The sequence below is a fragment of the Leuresthes tenuis genome, unplaced genomic scaffold, assembly GCF_036924035.1.
Source record: "Leuresthes tenuis unplaced genomic scaffold, fLeuTen1.0.hap1 SCAF_7, whole genome shotgun sequence".
Lineage (NCBI taxonomy): Eukaryota > Metazoa > Chordata > Actinopteri > Atheriniformes > Atherinopsidae > Leuresthes > Leuresthes tenuis.
Genome location: NW_027325361.1, coordinates 2,373,488 through 2,393,583, shown reverse-complemented (window position 1 = coordinate 2,393,583; position 20,096 = coordinate 2,373,488). Strand labels below are relative to the sequence as shown.

At 41.3% G+C, this 20,096-nt stretch overlaps 1 protein-coding gene across 5 annotated transcripts in view; it reads right to left on the bottom strand.

Annotated features, from left to right (window-relative positions):
- Positions 1–8,039: 8,039 nt before the first annotated feature.
- Positions 8,040–20,096, bottom strand: part of ptbp1b (polypyrimidine tract binding protein 1b) — a 33,374-nt gene continuing 21,317 nt past the window's right edge. For all 5 annotated transcript variants that reach the window (XM_072388881.1, XM_072388882.1, XM_072388883.1 and 2 more), the window contains 5 exons: positions 19,417–19,450; positions 16,279–16,371; positions 12,601–12,817; positions 12,418–12,495; positions 8,040–10,993 (listed from right to left, as the gene is read on the bottom strand). In XM_072388881.1, the coding sequence (XP_072244982.1) occupies positions 10,861–10,993; positions 12,418–12,495; positions 12,601–12,817; positions 16,279–16,371; positions 19,417–19,450 (555 nt within the window). In that variant the 3' untranslated portion in view covers positions 8,040–10,860. The remainder of the gene's footprint in view (positions 10,994–12,417; positions 12,496–12,600; positions 12,818–16,278; positions 16,372–19,416; positions 19,451–20,096) is intronic.

Genomic DNA, 20,096 nt, shown 5'->3' with positions numbered 1-20,096 from the left:
AACAACTCTCCTGTTGCCATGGTTACGCATCGTAACTAATCATCATCGCAATCCTCCAACAGAAGAACAAAAACCCCTAAAACTAAAGAGATAAAAAAAAGCAACATTTGTAGATTTTGTGTTAATTTCTTTGCCGACATTTCAGCAGCTCAGGAGCACCTCAACCCCCCCACCCCCCCATGATAAAACCCCATTAATCCCTCCATGATAGCAGCAGAAGCAGCCAGAAAGCATCAGTTTTAACCCTCCAACTTATCCCAGTTTCCTGCTTCTGTTTTTCCGTCCACTCTCTGAGCACAGCGGCACATCTCTGGATGTATAAATGTATGTGCGTACGTGTGCGTTGAGGGGAATTTGGGGGGATTATGCTAACTCTGCTCGGACTGGAAGGATTTCTGTTTGACAGCCGTGTGAGAGCAAGCTGGCGTGCCTTTTTTTTCCCACAATCCCTCTTTGTTCGGCTGTGTGTCGCTGGTCCACCGCGGCGCTGGTGAGTATAAGAAGACACGGATATGAACTTCCTCCAGTCTGTAAAGCTTCAGATCTTCTGTTGTTGTTTCCACGGGACTGAGTGTGAAAGTGAACGCTTCACCTCTCTTCTTCTGTTTTATTATCTCCACCGCTCCCTCCTTCTCTCCTCTTCTTCTTCTGTTTCATTGTCTCCCACCATCTTTGCAATCGTTGCAAGCAGAAGAATGAGAATCAAAGCTTTGATCGTCCTCTCAGATAAAACTCATCCTGATGCAACAAGTTAAACTCTGAGGTCACGGGAATTTTTTGAAGCAGAGCACAGAGACATTTGGGCCCAATCTGGGCTACTTTTGTCACTAATGGCCAGAGGCCCTGAGGAAATGCAAATTTATTTGATCCATGTCTGATGGATGTTTGAGGTGAGTTAGCTTCATCAGTCAAGGCCAAATGTTGGCCAAAGAAAACAGCAGATGTGGGCCATGTTTGGGCCAAACATTCTTGCTATCTGGTTTGTTTTCAGGCAGATAAATGAGTCACAATTAGCCACGAAAGGTAGTCTTGCCCATAATGATGCATGACTTTAAGTATTAATATGATTTAAATGGAGTTAAATAAAAGCTCCCCCCTTGTACCATTTTTATAACAGAACAAATCCTCAACAGAGAGTAAAGCTACTTCAGAAGCTGACTCACAGTTTAGCAGCAGCTAACGCTAACAGCTTAGCTAATGAAGATGACGTACACCAACTTCAAAGGAGTTATTGCTGTTTCTTTCTGAAAGATGAACATTATTGTTCCCACATTACTTTGCTAACTGAAGCTAACGCTAACAGCTTAGCTAATGAAGATGACGTACACCAACTTCAAAGGAGTTATTGCTGTTTCTTTCTGAAAGATGAACATTATTGTTCCCACATTACTTTGCTAACTGAAGCTAACGCTAACAGCTTAGCTAATGAAGATGACGTACACCAACTTCTAAGGAGTTACTGCTGCTCCTTTCTGAAAGATGAACATTATTGTTCCCACATTACTTTGTTAGCTGAAGCTTTCTAGCTGAACGGTTCCGTTCTGTAACTCAGACAACCTGCAGCTGTGTTTAAGGTGTGTTTCCAACCCAACACCGGTCCTCTCCTCACTCTCGCTGTGCTAACGTTACATTATCAGCATGTTTCTGATAAAGATGGAGGTCTCCAGGTACAACTGTTTAATGAGGTTAATATATCCAAAATGTTTAAACGCAGTAATTAACGGTTCACATGCATTACTACGAGTTACGCTGTGCACATCTCCGGCTTGGTCCAATACTGTTGATGAGAAAGCATCGTTTGCTAGCATCTGCAGCTAACTTACAGCTAACTGCTAACTTACAGCTAACTGCTAGCTTATAGCTACACTGCTAAACTATTTCGGATCAATGAAGTGCAAAGAAAAGAGCCAATGTGCTTAAATCAACAGATTTCTTGACCAAAGCCTCTTTCATGTCAGTCAGACCTCAGAAAATTGTGTCAAATTGTTAAAAAAGACAGAATATGTCTCGTATATGTTTCACTTTGAATGGGGTGACGTCTTGTGTTGCTGAAATAAATTCTGCGTCTGTACATAGTTTACAGGCAAATCCTTCGTCTCTTTAAAAAAGCAGCTAATGTTTAATGTAACAAAAACCAAAGCACAGGTGAAATCTAAGGTGATTTTCTCTAGCTGCTGATCAACATTTGGACCCATCAGGCCACTTTCTGTCACTATTTCTGACTCATTGTGCTGCCTGAAAACTCAGCTGCGTAAAGATGTCGCTTTTGACATCAAATACTTGGTAATATCCATTACTGTTGATGAGAAAGCATTGTTTGCTAGCATCTGCTGCTAGCTTACAGCTACATGCTAAACTGTTTCCCTCTGGGATCAACAGAGTAACCATCTGAAGCTATATTTGGAGCTGGAGTGTTGTTGGTATGACTGGAGGATCAGCTTCATTATGTTGGGGTGAGTTAGTGGCTGCTGACCTCATCAAAAGGATGCATTTGAGCACTTTCTAAATCTCCACCCTGAAAACAAACTGTTAACAAAGAGGTGTCAAAACAGGGCTGAGTCAGAGAGCCGCTGTGCTTAAACCAAAATGTATTTTGACCAAAGCCTGTCTCATAAATCTCAACAGGACCTCACAAAAGTGTGTCAAATTGTTCAAACGGGTATAACATGTCACCTTCAAGTCATTTTTCAGACTAATCGAGTACAGATTTACCCCAAACTTACCCAAGAAGCCAGTTTGTGGTTTACACATCTGCTCGGCCTGCATGACATACATTTCTCCATCCTCACCAGTTTGTGAGGGTCCTTCTGAAGCCGCCCGTGTGCAGAACAAATATTTGTAACCGCGCTAAGTGAACATACCAACTACACATGTCCCGGGATCAGTGTTCATTTAGAAAACAACATGTCAGACGTAGAGGACGAGGAGAAGGAGAATCTGTGTAATCCAGTCTCCTACTGTGCACTCGTTACAGCCACATGCACGTCTGGAGAGTGCACGGACTCCATGAATTGCCAAAGATCTCTTTAACTAAATGAAAATATAGGTGTGACATCTTTTGGGTACCAACAAGATGCCGTTCTCCAGCTCTGATGTCACTGGCATCAAATTCAGGATTCAGTTTAAAATCTTCCTCCTTGTCTGATAAATGTGTTTAAAAATCTGGCCTCAGAGAGCATCAGTTTCTCACTGGACCCCTCAGACACTCTGATGAAAGCTCATTTGTTCCTCATTATCAACTGAGAACAAGAGAAAACGTTTGAAACTGTTGAACAGTTTTCCTCTGAGAGTCGGGATGGAAAACTCTCCCGAGTGTTTTAAATCCCTGCTGAACGCCTGTCATCTCTTTCCAAACTGCAGCATTCTGCTCTCAATAAAAAGTTGTTTGATAACGTTTCTCTGTTTTTCTTGCTTTGGATATTTTCACTTCTGTCTTTCCTGTGTTCGTATGTAAAGAACTTAGAAGCTCAGGTTTTAAAAAGGTATTATATGAACAAAATTTTACTAATTTACTTACTTTCATTAACCTTATGTTGATCTGACTTTACACAAACTGTAAAATAACCATAATCTAATTTAAATGAAAACACATCACCTCAGAAAACTACTAAATCAAACATTTAGAGAGAAGAAATTAAAAATATAAAAGGAAATCAAACCCAAATATTTGATCCTACCTCCTTTAGTCTTTTTCTGAGCATGTTTACTGGACCTTGTTGATTAAGGAAAGATGGTTAAAAAGATAAGTAATGAGACGATCAGCAGGTGAAAGGAAGAACCACTAAAGGCAAATATAACATTTAAAAATTCTGGGAATTTTCAGTTCTATGTGAATTAATGTGAATGAACTGGAAATTTTCAAAATTGAAGGTTTGAATATAGTTGGTAAAATATACTGTAGCATAATGTTAGCAAAAAAAAAAACTAGCTATGCTATTCCTCCATCTACTGAAGCACAGACTATTGAAGCTACGCATTTAAACTCAAAGACGATACAAAGTGAATAAGTTTTGATGATATTATGAGTTACATTTATGTGATCTGTGGTGTTAAAGTTCAGCTACGAAAAATTTAATCAAAATGTATTCATATGGTATCGAGCTAACTGGTAAACCGGATATGCTAAATGTAAGCTAGCTAGCTTATCATTGAGCTAGCTACCTCAAATGTGACATAGTTTCTTCTGCCTCCTGAGTAGCTAAAGAAACAGACAAGTAATTAATTTCATTCCAATTTCTGAACATATTTTTCAACTATAGCATGCACCTCAAAAATTAGAAAGAACTGGTAAACAAGATATGCTAAATGTAAGCTAACTGGCTTATAAAGGAGCGAGCTACCTTAAATGTGACAGTTTCTTCTGCCTCCTGAATTCTATAGAGGAATTAGAGTAGCCAAAGAAAAAGACAAGAAATGGATTTTAGTCCAATTTCTGAACATATTTTGCAACAAATGTGCTGTTTCTTCTGCGTCTTTCAGGCCAGTTTTCTGTAAAAATTTCTGTAAAATATTTTTTTTCTTCAGCTTAAAGTCCATAGATCTGTGCATTTTTTACACATTTCTTTTTATCATCTTGTTCAACAGAAAAATACCACAAACGATCCAATTTTGGAATATTTTTAAAATTCCCAAAATCAAAGTTCCCACAGAAAGTTTCAGGAAATTTAGCGGGAATTTTGCAGCCCGACAGAGGAGTGGCGAAAGGAAAAAATACGAGTCATAAAATTTAATCCAGTTTCTGAACATATTTTGCAAATAAAACCTCCAAAACAAGAAGAAAGTTGTTCATAAACTGGCTGGATTTAAAAAAGAAAAGACTCTTCGATGGAGTTGGAGCCCTGATCAGTGACCTGTTCGGATGGAGTTCGGTGGCTTGGTTCAACCTTCAGTTTTTAAGATAAGTCTCTTTTGCACAGCTCTCCTGGCTTCTTTCTCCCATTTTCCTCAGGTTGTCAAATACTGTTCATGCAACCAAATCCGTCCTTTTCCAGGAACCACTCTCATCATAACTGAACTACTAAAATCACACCTTCATACAGTTTATAAAATACACGTCACACTTTGTTTCATCACGATTTGACCGTTTGATACGAGTTCCTTATTTTGTGTGACGAACAATCAGCATTTCGTAGATTTTGTGTTTGGTGTTTATTAAATTCATTTATTTTTTTCTTTCTTTTCTTGTTATTTTGGGTCCCTGCTCAAATAAAGATGTGATTGAAAAAGCCTGATTAAGATAAGATATACTTTATTGATCCCAGGCTGGAAGACTTCTGTGTTACAGCAGCAGGAATAGAGCAGAGCACAATAAAAAAAAGAGTAAAATATATTAAAAAATAACAGATATTAGAAATAAAAAGGAAATTATGTTTAAAAAAACAAGTATTTACAAAAGAATAATGGCAAAAATTGATGTTATTTCCTATTTTTGTGGTGTTGAAGCTGTAAAGGTAATATTCTGAAATATTCTACCTGTGACAGGAGGAGAGATGACCTTCATCCGTCCACAAATTAAATGTTAAATCTTAGGGATTCGATCCCACTACGATGGACAAAGAAACTCACGAGGACTCACTGATGCGAAGCTGTGATGTGACGTGGGCAACGAAATTATAAATATTCCATAAAAGGGGCTTTGCCCAATACCGTTTCCTCAATATAATTGAATAAAAATATCAAATAATCCAGAAAAGGAAAAGAAAAGCACAAAAGTGAAAGATGTTGTCTTCATATTTATTTATCTGGATGAAACTAATCAAACTTTTATTGTCACAATCACAGGGAATTTTGGGATTTAATTATCTCTTTTCCTTCCTCCTTAAACAGCTCTTATGATGGCTGTAACTCAACAACCAAACCAGCTTCTCCGATCCAGACCGAGTCTGGATTACTTAAATTAAAGTCTTAAATTACTTGCTGACAGCAGAATGTTGAAGAATGAGCCAAAGAACAAGAATTTAATCCAGGTTTTTAAACACAACTGTAGTCATTTGTTGTATTTTTCTTATTTTTGATTCTATTAAATGTCCCATTTCTGTTATTTCGTATATCCAGATGAATGAAAAATGTGATAATTTATCTTCTAATTTGAAACCACGAAGATAAAATAAATGAGATAAAAGATAAAAACAAAAAGCAATAATTTAAGCCCAAAAAAGCAATTCTGTTTCCTTAAAAGTATAAAACTAAACTGTCCATTTCCAGTGATTCTGTTTCTGTCTGAAATAAGTTAAAAACCCTTTAATTTAGGATTGTTTCGTCTGATTTGAACTGATCTGTGTTCTTATAAACGATGGATTTAGGCTCAGAAATAATTTGATATGAGACCATAAATACTCTAAATGTCCCACAGAAGTCGGCGGGTAACAGAAGCAGAGCTTTATGACACTTTATGACCTTTTGTCAAATTTGTCCTGCAGTCTCAGTAAATATAAAAATCTCAAAAGTGTCACACACAGAGGCCACATGAGCTGATCATGATCATGATTATTCTGTGTATCTGCCGCCCTCTGCTGGTAAACATGTGTACTCTCGTTTTGATCCTTTCAGCTTAAAGGGGAACTCCGGTGTTTTTAAACCTTATTTCTGGCATGAAATACGTTCATCTACTCACCGAGAACAGTTTGGTGAAAGTCGGCGTCCTTCTGAAGATATTTAGATAACTGGAGATCCATATAACGGAGTGAACGGGGCTTAGAGGATGCAGCCTCTAAATAAGGCATTATCTGTCTTTATTTCACCAATACTTTAAGAAGAATGAATGAATGAACGTGTGCTATAGCTCTGTTAGCTCATAGCTGCTGTTATGTGGCTACTTGCAGCTATAGGAGAGCTAACGGAGGGATTTCTACACAGGCACTCTACTGGGACCACTTCATCCACACGCCCCCCTGCAGCACAGTTTATTCACTCCGTGCTCTGTGACAGTCGGCTAACTTCACACAGAGTTTGCTGCTGATAGTTTTGTGCAACACGGCAGGATATTTATCAGATTTTGACAACGTGAACGACGACTTTGAGTAAGATGGACGTTCTTACCGGAGTAAATAAACTGTGCTCTAACTGTTCTAACTGGAAAGATTTAGTTAAAGTAATGTGGGAACAATAATGTTCCTCTTTCAGAAAGGAACAGCAGTAACTCCTTAGAAGTTGGTGTACGTCATCTTCATTAGCTAAGCTGTTAGCATTAGCTGCTGCTAAAGGAAGAAATAAATCAGTAAATAAACCATGAGGAGTTATTTCTCAGATGCTTCCATTTCCCTGCTCTGAAGTTCAGGCTCTGAGAGCTGGAACTGATCCTCTTTGTGGCTCAGTTCCTTCAGTCCAGCGTTGAACTGGACCAAGTTGTTAAAACAGTGGGATGAAAAGTGTTTGCTGCACATTCACAGTCTTTAGCTAACTCTGCTGGAACATTAGCCTCAGATATAGTTTATCCACTGGGCTCTTATATCCTCTGAGGCTGCTGCTGGATGGAAGATGCATGCTCCTCAGTGCAGCTGACAGCAGAACATTTCCACCAGAAGCTGGCTTCATCCGTCCAGCAGGGTGGATGTGAGGGGGCGGGGCTTAGCAGAGGAGGCGGAGCCAACTTAAGGAGTGACGTACTTTAGAAATGAAAATCAGAACGGCTCGTTAAATGAGGAACTTTCAAACAAAGGGAACTAAATAAATACCAGGGTTTTCCATTGGTTTCCGATTTGACCAGATCGCGGTGTTCCACAAGGATCGGAACAAGGTCCTGTTATTTTTCTTTGGAACAGTCTTTGAGTTGATTTTGGGCATTGGAAAAAAATAATTCACACATTAAGGACCAATTCTCCTGTTCAGTATTTGTCTTGTAAAGTCAGTGCCGAGTTTGATTTATCTGATTAATAACTCTCACTTGAAGCATTATCGTTCCCTTTGCTAATTCATCCTCAACCAAAGTTTCGGAGAGCTAAAGATTTGTTGCTCGAGTCTTTTCTCCAGATTGTCCCTTCTTCTTCAGATATTATAAATCAAAACAACTTTTTTCTTTTGACAGACGACTCAAGTCAAAGTTTTAGATAAAAAGTGATTTAATCAGTTTTTTTTTCCTTTGTGACACAAACAGTGTAAGGCTCAGAACTGGTCGCACAATCAAAATATACACGTTTCATCAGATATAAAACCGACTATCACCTCTCAGACAACCGTGTATAAAACTTTTATGTACAGTTGAACACTCCCTCCCTTCTGATACTCCCGCCTCACCTGAAACTGAAGGCTCATGATGCATTCAAGTACACCTGGGAGAAACCGTGTGAGCGGAGGTTTCAGGTTAACTCGTCCGACTGGACTTCTCGCCCATTTCGTCCCGCTCGCAGTGACGGTTTAACTCCTCCACACCGTTTCATTGAAGCATTAAGATGCAATAAGATGACTTCAATGAAGCGGTAACCTTTATTAAAGTTCGAGAGACGTCAAATTTAACATTTTAAAAGTTTGTACGTGATCTGAACAGCACCAAGATGAATCTACACACAACATCTTGACAGACAGTCATCAAGTGGCTTTTCTTATTTCATTTGCTGAAAAATCGTTTAAAACGGTTGAAAACTCCTTTACATGGGGTCAAAACTACTTTTTTGTCCAATTAAATGCTTATTTTGAGAGGTGATGCAGAAATGGTGGGTGGAGCCTGATCACCCCACTGGAGCTGACCAATCAGAGCAGACTGGGGTTTATGGGGCGGGGTTAGACTCCCTTTTATGGAGGCAGTTATAGCTCAGGAGTTAGAGTGGTTGTTGCTGGTCCAATCCCCAATTTCCCCCCCATTTACATGTTAAAGTGTCCTCAAACAATGTGTTTCTCACTTGTCAGTCTTTGACTGTCAACTACCTGCTGAATGATTGAACTTTCATACAGAATAACAGTGTTCAGAGGGTGACGGAGGTGAAGAAAGTGGAGGAATGAGTGTCTGTGGACACAGGCAAGCTTTTGGGAAATTAAAGTATTGACTCATTACATAATGCATGAAAAAGCAACAGCAAAACCATGAAGACGAGAAGAGACAAAAGAAACCATCACCAAACCAATCACCGAGAATCTTACTCAAAGAAATGACAGAAAGCTTGTTTCATAGGGTTGAGGCTGTTGGAGAATGAAGCTCAGACCAGATACTCACTTTTGAGCTCATTAGAGTTGTAAAATATGCTTTTATGCCCTTTAGACTGTATTTACTTTTATATTTGACCAACTATTTCCTGTTTTCCTGGAAATGGATGAAGAACTAAGACCAACTATATTAAAAATGACGTTAATCTTGGATTCTGGTCCATGAACATGTTTACAGCCCATCTCTGCTCCGATTGGTTGGTTTTCCCAGGTGTACTGAACACATTATCACTAAAGTTCAGCAGCTCGTTTTGGGGAAACATTTAGTTTGAGCAGTGTTTTGTCGCCGTTGTCGTTTTAAAGGTGGGTTTTGACCTCCGAGTGGCTGGAATGTGCGAAACTTTAATAATAAGACACGGATCAACCAAACCAGAGTCGTGGGGTTTCAGCGTGTGCTGGGGGGTTACTTCCCGGTCTCAGAGTAAGGAAGAGTTAATGCCTGATGTACGACTCGGTGCTCGGTTGAAGGCACTCCAAATTAACATCTTGTTTTTGCAGCAGAAACGTCAGGTCAGTGGTTGAGTCGTTGATAAAAACATTCCCACAGGAAAACAAGAAGAAAGCCTGAACCAGTTCACCATCTTTTGTCTAGTTTTAAGTCCTTAAACCTGAGGCAGGCGGTTTTGTTTGCATCTAAAAGGCCGTTTTTTTTTTTTTTGGTTTCAGCTGTAGTGGATCACAAACTTATAAATAAACAGCGTTCAGAGAGGCAACACGACAGAAAAGACGAGCTAAGGAAACATTCACCTGCGAATCGCAGGAGGAAGCAGAGACAGCCGAGACACCGGAAGGAAAAGAACATTTCAGGAATGATTAAAATATTGCTACAATATTTGATTACAACATGATTGCATATGTGGAAATAAAGAAGTCAAAAAGTAACAGCAAAGAAAAATAGCATCTAGGACTAAAGACCCAGCAAACCTGCTAAAACACAATCAGTTCACGTTTCACACTACAGTAACCAGCAGTACAAAACACTAACAGAAAGTACTGACAACACCAATAAAATATGGATATATCTGTAATACATCTCAACAGTAAACCTTTATCAACTGTAAACCTGCTCTCGCCAATTCACAGAGGCTTCTTTTCGTTAAAGTCGAGGTCATTCTGAGTCCAGGAATAAGGCACAGGGATCCTCTGAAGGTCTAACCAGGCTCCTCTAAAGGCCGCCCGTCTGAGATCTGACAGTCGGAGGGTAAAGCTACGACTTCCCGAACGCCGTCAGGGCTGATTATTTACAGGCAGGACCGCTGCTTTGACCAGGGAAAGCTACAGAAAAGGATTAGGGCCTTAAATTCCTTTAATCTGAGAATAGTGATAATTCTGAGTTCATAAAGTCAGAATTGGAAAAATTTCAGTCAGAGCTCCTGATGACAGAATTTAAAAGGCTGACTTTAATTCCTCGAATCAGGGATTAAAGTTGAAAGGCAAAAGAGGCTAAAAAAAGGTACCAACTTCACAACAAGAAGGACACCGTCTGAACTCTGACTATAATCTAAGAATTCTGGCTTTGCTGTAAAATCCTGAAAACTCAGACTTTTGAGATTAGATTCAGAGAAGAACCCCCTTGAATCCCTAATCCTCCTTAAAGAGTTTTGAAAACAATAATTTAACATTACACCAGACTTCACGGTGGTTTCTGCAGATGTGCGTTGGAATGATTGGAGTGTAGTGGACACCGTGGACTCCGACAAGGATCCAGATCGTACAGCCAGAGGCTCAGATGGAGGACTTGGAGAAGGAGACCCGCAGGTGGTGGTTCTCTCCCAAATCGTGGTTGTGGAACTCTATGAGGGATTCGATGGCCTCCTCCACAGAGCCCATCTGGATCAGAGCCATCTTATGGTCCTTCCTGAGTGAGAAACAAACAACAGGTTCAACTTCCAGGAGGTGGGCTTCCATGGAGAGGACAGAGGCTTCGGGGCCAATGCCCAATCCCAACTCTCCCCTGGGCCCTACCTCCCATTCACAGGGATAAGAAATTGGACTTGACAAGGACTTGTTTATCCTTTCCTTTGAAGATCAAGGAGTTGCAGTAATTGAGTCACAAATGGTCTCCAATGCCCCAGTTAAAGGGTTAGAGAACCAGTACCCTTCCAAAAAGGGGCACAGTATGGATAGTATAGTGGTATGATTGCCACCTTTTGTGTGGGAGACCTGGGTTCAAATCCCCTACATGAAAGGTAATACCTCCAGTAGGGGTCCTTAGGCGCCAAGGAGTTGCAGTCATTGAGTCACAAATGGTCTCAAATGCCCCAGTAGGGGTCCTTAGGCCCCTACTGGTCCTTAGGCCCCTACTGGAGGTATTACCCTACCTGTAAATCGCTTTGGATAAAAGCATCTGCTAAATGCATAAACATACATTAGGACTGGGCAAAGACAAGAGAAGGGATGGAAGCAACATGAAAGGGAAACAACAGGTTCTCATGGAAAAAATCCTTCAGTAGAGGCTCACGGTCATGAAAAGAGTTCAGAGTCAGTGAAACAGAAGTTTAGGGGTAGGATGAAGGTTTCAGAAACATACAGGCTGAAAGTTGGGTGTCGTTGGGCCTATTTTAGGGGGGCTGAAGCTGGTAATTAACCAACTTTAGGGGTCCATAGGCCCCTACTGGAGGTATTACCCTACCTGCCTACCTGTAAGTCGCTTTGGATAAAAGCATCTGCTATAAACATAAACATAGTATCCCTTCCAAATTGAGGCTGAGGATACATTAGGACAGGGCAAAGACAAGAGAAGGGATGGAGGCAACATGAAAGGGAAACAACAGGTTCTCATGGATAAAATCCTTCAGTAGAGGCTCATGGTCATGGAAAGAGTTCAGAGTCCGTGAAACAGAAGTTTAGGGGTAGGATGAAGGTTTCAGAAACATACAGGCTGAAAGTTGGGTGTCGTTGGGCCTATTTTAGGGGGGCTGAAGCTGGTGATTAACCAACTTTAGCTAATTACACCACATGATAATGGTCAAAGACTTTGGTATAAAACAGAGAAGCTATTCTTTATTTTCAGAATAAAAACCCTGTGAAAACACGATAGAGCTCTTGGTCGCACAGAAGAAAGAATAGTTTCCGTCCGTTTTTAATAAACACTTTAGCCTCATTTTGCTTTAATAAATTAGTTATTTGAGAAAAGTTCCTATTGATCTCGTCAAGTTTCAAATTCTCTCTCAGGTCATTCTGCAGGAAAGTGAAACTACAGGACAAAAATCAGCTTTTAATGTCTTCTCCTGATGGCTAAGCCCCACCCAGAGATGTCTCTAAGGGACGGGAAAGACTTACTGGAAGAACTTGAAGGCCTTGACAATGGCTCCTGAGCTGGAGAACAGCATCTTCAGATCGTCCTCCACCACAGCAGGGCTACGAACCCAAGCAGAAGAGATATGAGACACATTTAAGGTTGTGCTGCTTGGTATCATCTCAGTGCTCAGTTTGGACGAGAGGTCGTAAAGCTGAGGGACTTACGGGATGTTGGATAGATGTAAGGTGGCAGAGGGCGGGAAGATGTTGGAATAGTTTTTGGAGCCCGGCTTCTTGAAGCGGTGCAGGGGGGAGTTGCTGTAGTCTTTGGTCAGACCCTGGTCCTCGTGACCTTCGCGGGGAAGCTGGACGCTGGTGTGTTTGGACAACGTGATGCGAAGAGGCTTCCCGTGCAGCCGCTGGCCGTTCAGGTGGCTCATGGCTGCAAAGAAGACGAGTAAAGACCCTGCTTAACTCGCTTTAAATGCTTCTTTAAGCCAACTCGTAACACTGAAACTGCACCTGAACACGTAAAAAATAACACTCACAGACAGTAGCGCTGCAAGCTAGCCTCCTCTGGTCAGTTTAATGATCAAACCATAACAATTCGTCTTGGATTGTCTCCATCTTTTAAACTGTCATCTAAAATATATTCTTTACTATTAGTTTTTAAGAGTTTATTGGAAAGCAGGTGATTTGATGGTCTCTCACAGAAGAGTTAAATAACGTTCTTTAACATGAAACATCGATGCAGATCAGGGTCTGGGATACACGAGAAGGTCTATCAGCAGTTGGGTCTTTTGGTCAAAGAGTTACATGAAGGATCAGAATCACGTTCACGTTATCAGATCACGTTACCTCGGTTGCTCGTTCGTGCCGCTTTGCATTACTAAATATAAGAAAGATCAGACCATACCTGACCCAACATGCCCCCCAGCTCCTGCTGCAGGCCATGGTCATCTCCCACCTTGACTCCTGCAACGCTCTCCTAACTGGTTTCCTAACTGGTTTCCTAACTGGTTTCCTAACTGGTCTCCTAACTGGTTTCCTAACTGGTCTCCAGCCTGTGAAACCTCTGCAGATGGTCCAGAACGCGGCGGTGCGTCTGGTCTTGGATCAGCCTAAAAGAACACGTCCCCCCTCTGTTCATTGAGCTCCTCTGGCTGCCCTTAGCATCAGATTCAAGTCCCTGATGTTAGCTACAAAGAGCTTAATGGAACGGCTCCATCTACTTGAATGCTCTTGCAAAGGCTTCTGTCCCAACTGGGTCCCTCCGTTGGTCCCAGGATTGTCGTCTAGCAGCTCCTACACCACGCCTAAGACAATCCAAACTCTGTTCATGTGTCGTCCCACGATGGTGGAATGACCTACCGAGCGCTACCAGAACAGGGGCGTCCCTGTCTATCTTCAAGAAGCTCCTGAAAACCCAGCTCTTCAGAGAGCATCTCCTATCCCAGCACTTACCTTGTACTTCCCTCCCCCCTCTATCTCTGCACTTTATCTTTCTGCTCTTCCTTCTATGCCTGCACCCTATCTCTACTCTGTCCCCTCTGACAGAGTCGGACTCCTGGGTTCCTTCTATGTAGCTTATTGTTAGCTTTTTATAAAGCTGTTATATCTTCATTTGTAAGTCGCTTTGGATAAAAACGTCTGCTAAATACATAAACATAAACAGAAGTATAAAACACTGAAAAGAACCGTATCGCTGACTTGGTCAGAGCTTTAAAACAACCGGACCTTTAAGGTGCTCCTGGTCAACGCTGGTGAGAACCGAGCTGCGATGTTTAGGGGTCGTCGAACGTTGGGGAACAAGTTGGATCCGCAGTGGTTCTGAAACACTTCTTACAGCTTACAGGAGTGCTGCTAAAGCTCTGAACTTACAACAGCTTATCTTACACTTCTATCTGCTCCGTGTAAGTTCATCAAAACTCTTCTTCTGTGGTGCTTCAGCAGGAATCGGCACAGAGCCTTTAACTTGTGTCTGAATGTGGATGAGAACATTTTATCGTACAATTCTTCTGTGAAATCGTTTCCATAAGTTAATGCCATTCATTTTCTTCTCCAGCATCTTGAATTGATGATGAAGAGTCGGGCGGCTACATAAAATTGTCTCCACCACATCCCAAAGATTTTCAGTGGGGTTAATGTGTGAAAATCCTGTGTTTCCTGCTGCCTGAACCACAGTTTGAACCCAAAGACTTCATGTCATCCTGGGAACATGTCAATGCTATCAGGGAATAGGTTCAATATTGCTAAGAAAATAGGTAAATCAGTATATTCCAGGAGTCAGGCGGCTTAATTCTTGGATGGATGAGGTTACTGAACCTTTCTCTTCATCCAACAGCCATCTCCACTTTGCTCTGGTCTGTCCAAAGGACATTGTTCCAGAAGTCTTGTGCTTTGTTCAGATGCAGCTTTGCAAACCTAAGCTGTGCTGCCATGTTCTTTTTAGAGAGAAGAGGCTTTCTCCTGCAGCCCTTCCAAACAAGCCATCCTTGTTCAGTCTTTTTCTAACTGTGCTGTCATGACCTTTAACCTTTAACATGCTAACTGAGGCCCGTAGAGTCTGAGATGTAGCTCTGGGCTTTTTCACCTCGGGGTGACCTTTAACCTTTAACATACTAACTGAGGCCTGGAGAGTCTGAGATGTAGCTCTGGGCTTTTTCACCTTGGGGTGACCTTTAACCTTTAACATGCTAACTGAGGCCTGTAGAGTCTGAGATGTAGCTCTGGGCTTTTTCACCTTGGGGTGACCTTTAACCTTTAACATGCTAACTGAGGCCTGTAGAGTCTGAGATGTAGCTCTGGGCTTCTTCACCTTGGGGTGACCTTTAACCTTTAACATGCTAACTGAGGCCTGTAGAGTCTGAGATGTAGCTCTGGGCTTTTTCACCTCGGGGTGACCTTTAACCTTTAACATACTAACTGAGGCCTGGAGAGTCTGAGATGTAGCTCTGGGCTTTTTCACCTTGGGGTGACCTTTAACCTTTAACATGCTAACTGAGGCCTGTAGAGTCTGAGATGTAGCTCTGGGCTTCTTCACCTTGGGGTGACCTTTAACCTTTAACATGCTAACTGAGGCCTGTAGAGTCTGAGATGTAGCTCTGGGCTTTTTCACCTCGGGGTGACCTTTAACCTTTAACATACTAACTGAGGCCTGGAGAGTCTGAGATGTAGCTCTGGGCTTTTTCACCTTGGGGTGACCTTTAACCTTTAACATACTAACTGAGGCCTGGAGAGTCTGAGATGTAGCTCTGGGCTTTTTCACCTTGGGGTGACCTTTAACCTTTAACATGCTAACTGAGGCCTGTAGAGTCTGAGATGTAGCTCTGGGCTTCTTCACCTTGGGGTGAACTTGCTGGGACGTCCACTCCTGGGAAGATTGACAGCTGTCCTGAATGTTTTCCACTTGTGAATAATCTTTCTCTCTGTAGAATGATGGACTCCAGATAGTTTGGAAATGGCCTTATAACCCTTCCCAGACTGATGGGCAGCAACAGCTGCTTCTCTAAGATCATTGCTGGTGTCTTTCCTCCTTGGCATCGTGTTAAACTGACAGAACTCCTGCTTTTATAGAGCTGCTCACACTGACTGATGATCAGTTAATCAGAGCATTGATCAGCAGCTCCTGGCTGCTTCTTACCATCTTAGTTCCTTTGGAAGCAGTAAGGGTTCACTTAGTTTTCCACACACTGCTTCTGAGGTTGGATTTTGCTCATTTTAAAAGCTGGTGACCTTAAAGTTGACACATTTATTTCCTTTTTACGACTGTAAGAGACCATCGGAGGAGTTTGTATCATTTTGACTCATCGGTGTGGAAATCAAAGCTATCCTTAAACACTTGGGACACTTTTAGAGGAGTTTTACAGCAGAAGATCACACTGAGCATGTGCAGGCTGTTACCTAGCTGAGCCTGTGTGCTGTCAGTCATCTGAACCAGAGCGTTTTCCTTCTTGTTGAACAGGATCTTCACTCTCATCACGTCTCCATAAACACCTTAACACAGTGAGAAATGAAGAGGAACAGGTGAGGAACTGCGAGTCATTCGGATATCATCATCAGACATGAAGCTACACCCATAAACCCGACAAGAAGCATGTATGAAGCAGATCTGACTGCAGCCTGCCAAGCCACTGACCCTTGGTCTTACTGCTAAGATTAAAAATTATGAGGAGGAGAGTTGATGGATTACCAAATAACCCGCAGAAACGCTGCCGTAAGGATGTGGGAACACTAACAAATTTGTGAACTTAATTTTGGAGGGAGGAATTCCTGAATGGTTATACACAGGAAATGCAAGTGAGGAAATTAGGGGTAAGGGTCAGAGAAAATTAAAAAATGGCAGATTACACCGTGTAGGTGCTATGAATTATGGGAGTAGACTTAAAAAACAACAAAAAAACAAAAACAAGAGCATCTGATTCAGCACTGAGGACATGCAAACTGAGAGAAACCCGGCATGCAAACTCAGCGAAATAAGATAAAAACACACAACAGATGCAGCTCCTCAGAGTTCACAGAAGCCTCGAGTTCTCACTGAAGGACGATACGAGAGTTTTAAAGGATTCATTTTTTAAAAGCAACACCAGAGAATTCGGTGGATTTGTCCGTCATAAAGTCATAAAGTAAAGTCACAGTCGCACATCAATTTGTTGTCGTGACGAAAAGGCCAGAAAGACGCCATCAAAAACCCACAAAAATGCCTTCAAGCGAAAGCATTTGGAGCAGAGCTGGAAAACAAAATGTGTTTCCTGGTGTGTCTGAAGCATGATTCAGTCCCGCTGAGAGCAGAGAAGTGGATCATATCCTCCATCCTGAAGCTTCAACTGGTTTCATCTCAGATCTTCTGCTGGTTTCTGAAGCTTTAACTGGTTTCATCTCAGATCTTCTGCTGGTTTCTGAAGCTTTAACTGGTTTCTGAAGCTTTAACTGGTTTCATCTCAGATCTTCTTCTGGTTTCTGAAGCTTTAACTGGTTTAATCTCAGACTGTCTGCTGGTTTCTGAAGCTTTAACTGGTTTCTGAAGCTTTAACTGGTTTCATCTCAGATCTTCTGTTGGTTTCTGAAGCTTTAACTGGTTTCTGAAGCTTTAACTGGTTTCATCTCAGATCTTCTTCTGGTTTCTGAAGCTTTAACTGGTTTAATCTCAGATCTTCTGCTGGTTTCTGAAGCTTTAACTGGTTTCATCTCAGATCTTCTGCTGGTTTCTGAAGCTTTAACTGGTTTAATCTCAGATCTTCTGCTGGTTTATGAAGCTTTAACTGGTTTCTGAAGCTTTAACTGGTTTCATCTCAGATCTTCTGCTGGTTTCTGAAGCTTTAACTGGTTTCATCTCAGATCTTCTGTTGGTTTATGAAGCTTTAACTGGTTTCTGAAGCTTTAACTGGTTTCATCTCAGACCTTCTGCTGGTTTCTGAAGCTTTAACTGGTTTCATCTCAGATCTTCTGCTGGTTTCTGAAGCTTTAACTGGTTTCTGAAGCTTTAACTGGTTTCATCTCAGATCTTCTGCTGGTTTCTGAAGCTTTAACTGGTTTCATCTCAGACTGTCTGCTGGTTTCTGAAGCTTTAACTGGTTTCATCTCAGATCTTCTGTTGGTTTATGAAGCTTTAACTGGTTTCTGAAGCTTTAACTGGTTTCATCTCAGACTGTCTGCTGGTTTCTGAAGCTTTAACTGGTTTCATCTCAGATCTTCTGTTGGTTTCTGAAGCTTTAACTGGTTTCTGAAGCTTTAACTGGTTTCATCTCAGATCTTCTGTTGGTTTCTGAAGCTTTAACTGGTTTCTGAAGCTTTAACTGGTTTCATCTCAGATCTTCTTCTGGTTTCTGAAGCTTTAACTGGTTTCATCTCAGACTGTCTGCTGGTTTCTGAAGCTTTAACTGGTTTCTGAAGCTTTAACTGGTTTCATCTCAGATCTTCTGTTGGTTTCTGAAGCTTTAACTGGTTTCTGAAGCTTTAACTGGTTTCATCTCAGATCTTCTGTTGGTTTCTGAAGCTTTAACTGGTTTCTGAAGCTTTAACTGGTTTCATCTCAGATCTTCTTCTGGTTTCTGAAGCTTTAACTGGTTTCTGAAGCTTTAACTGGTTTCATCTCAGATCTTCTGTTGGTTTATGAAGCTTTAACTGGTTTCATCTCAGATCTTCTGCTGGTTTCTGAAGCTTTAACTGGTTTCATCTCAGATCTTCTGCTGGTTTCTGAAGCTTTAACTGGTTTAATCTCAGATCTTCTGCTGGTTTATGAAGCTTTAACTGGTTTCTGAAGCTTTAACTGGTTTCTGAAGCTTTAACTGGTTTCATCTCAGATCTTCTGCTGGTTTATGAAGCTTTAACTGGTTTAATCTCAGATCTTCTGCTGGTTTCTGAAGCTTTAACTGGTTTAATCTCAGATCTTCTGTTGGTTTATGAAGCTTTAACTGGTTTCTGAAGCTTTAACTGGTTTCATCTCAGACCTTCTGCTGGTTTCTGAAGCTTTAACTGGTTTCATCTCAGATCTTCTGCTGGTTTCTGAAGCTTTAACTGGTTTCTGAAGCTTTAACTGGTTTCATCTCAGATCTTCTGCTGGTTTCTGAAGCTTTAACTGGTTTCTGAAGCTTTAACTGGTTTCATCTCAGATCTGCTGCTGGTTTATAAACCTTCAGGAACAGGTTTGCTTTCTGTACTCCACTGTACCTTTCACTTTCATCCTTTACAACGTTACGAGTTGGATTCTCTGAAGTTACTCTGGCTTTATTTGTCTTTTAAATATTAACTATTCTTTTATTGCCTTTTACGAGTAATGAATCGCTTCATCAGGTGTGCAACCTGAACTAATGAGTCCGAATCTTTTAGGTTTCTTTGCAAACTGTGAGGAAAAGCTGCACATATTGTGAATAAACTCAAATCAACACGCAAAAACTGACAAAACAAGCAGACACTCATTTTTCATGAATAAAGAACAAATGTGAAAAAGAGGAAAAAATAACAAACAAACTCAAAATAAATAAAAATCAGAACAAACAGGTGGTACTGATAATTCAAAATAAGAAGCTAGTGACAACATACCGAAGAGAATAAAGAGGCAGTGGGGCGTAACTCTCTTTAAAGACAGCAGAGAAGGCAGCGAGGGACAGGACAGGTAAAGGTGGGAGGGCAGGACAGGTGGAGGGTCCGAGGCGTTTCCATGGCAAAAAATTAAAAGGGAAAAAAAAAGACAGGTGAGGGGTCAATCAGAAGGTTAATTACCTTTGGAGAGGAGGGGTCAGATAATGTCAAAATGAGAAGATCATTTCAGACATGACTGCACAGGTGTGTGTGTACAGGTGTGTGTGTTCTGTGCAGATGGAGGTAGAGGCGGAATTAGGACAACAGTTTAAATGTGAAGGGATTAAAAACACGGCAGGAAGTCAGAGGCCGGGACACAATGAAACGTCAACGAGAGTCGCGTCTGAGACGGAGAAAGACGACGATTTTAATTAAAAATCTGATCATTATTCGGGTCGCAGCAAACGCTTGAGTATTCGATCGATTACTTAAGCCAGGGATCCAAAGTCAGTCCTCGAGGGCCGCTGTCCTGCAGGTTTTAGATGTTTCCCTGCTTCAACACACCTGATTCAGATGAAAAAGATCTCTTCAAAAGATGCCAAGTTCTCCATAAGCCTGATAATGATGCATTGATCTGAATCTGCTGAAGCAGGGAAACATCTAAAACCTGCAGGACAGCGGCCCTCGAGGACCGGATGTGA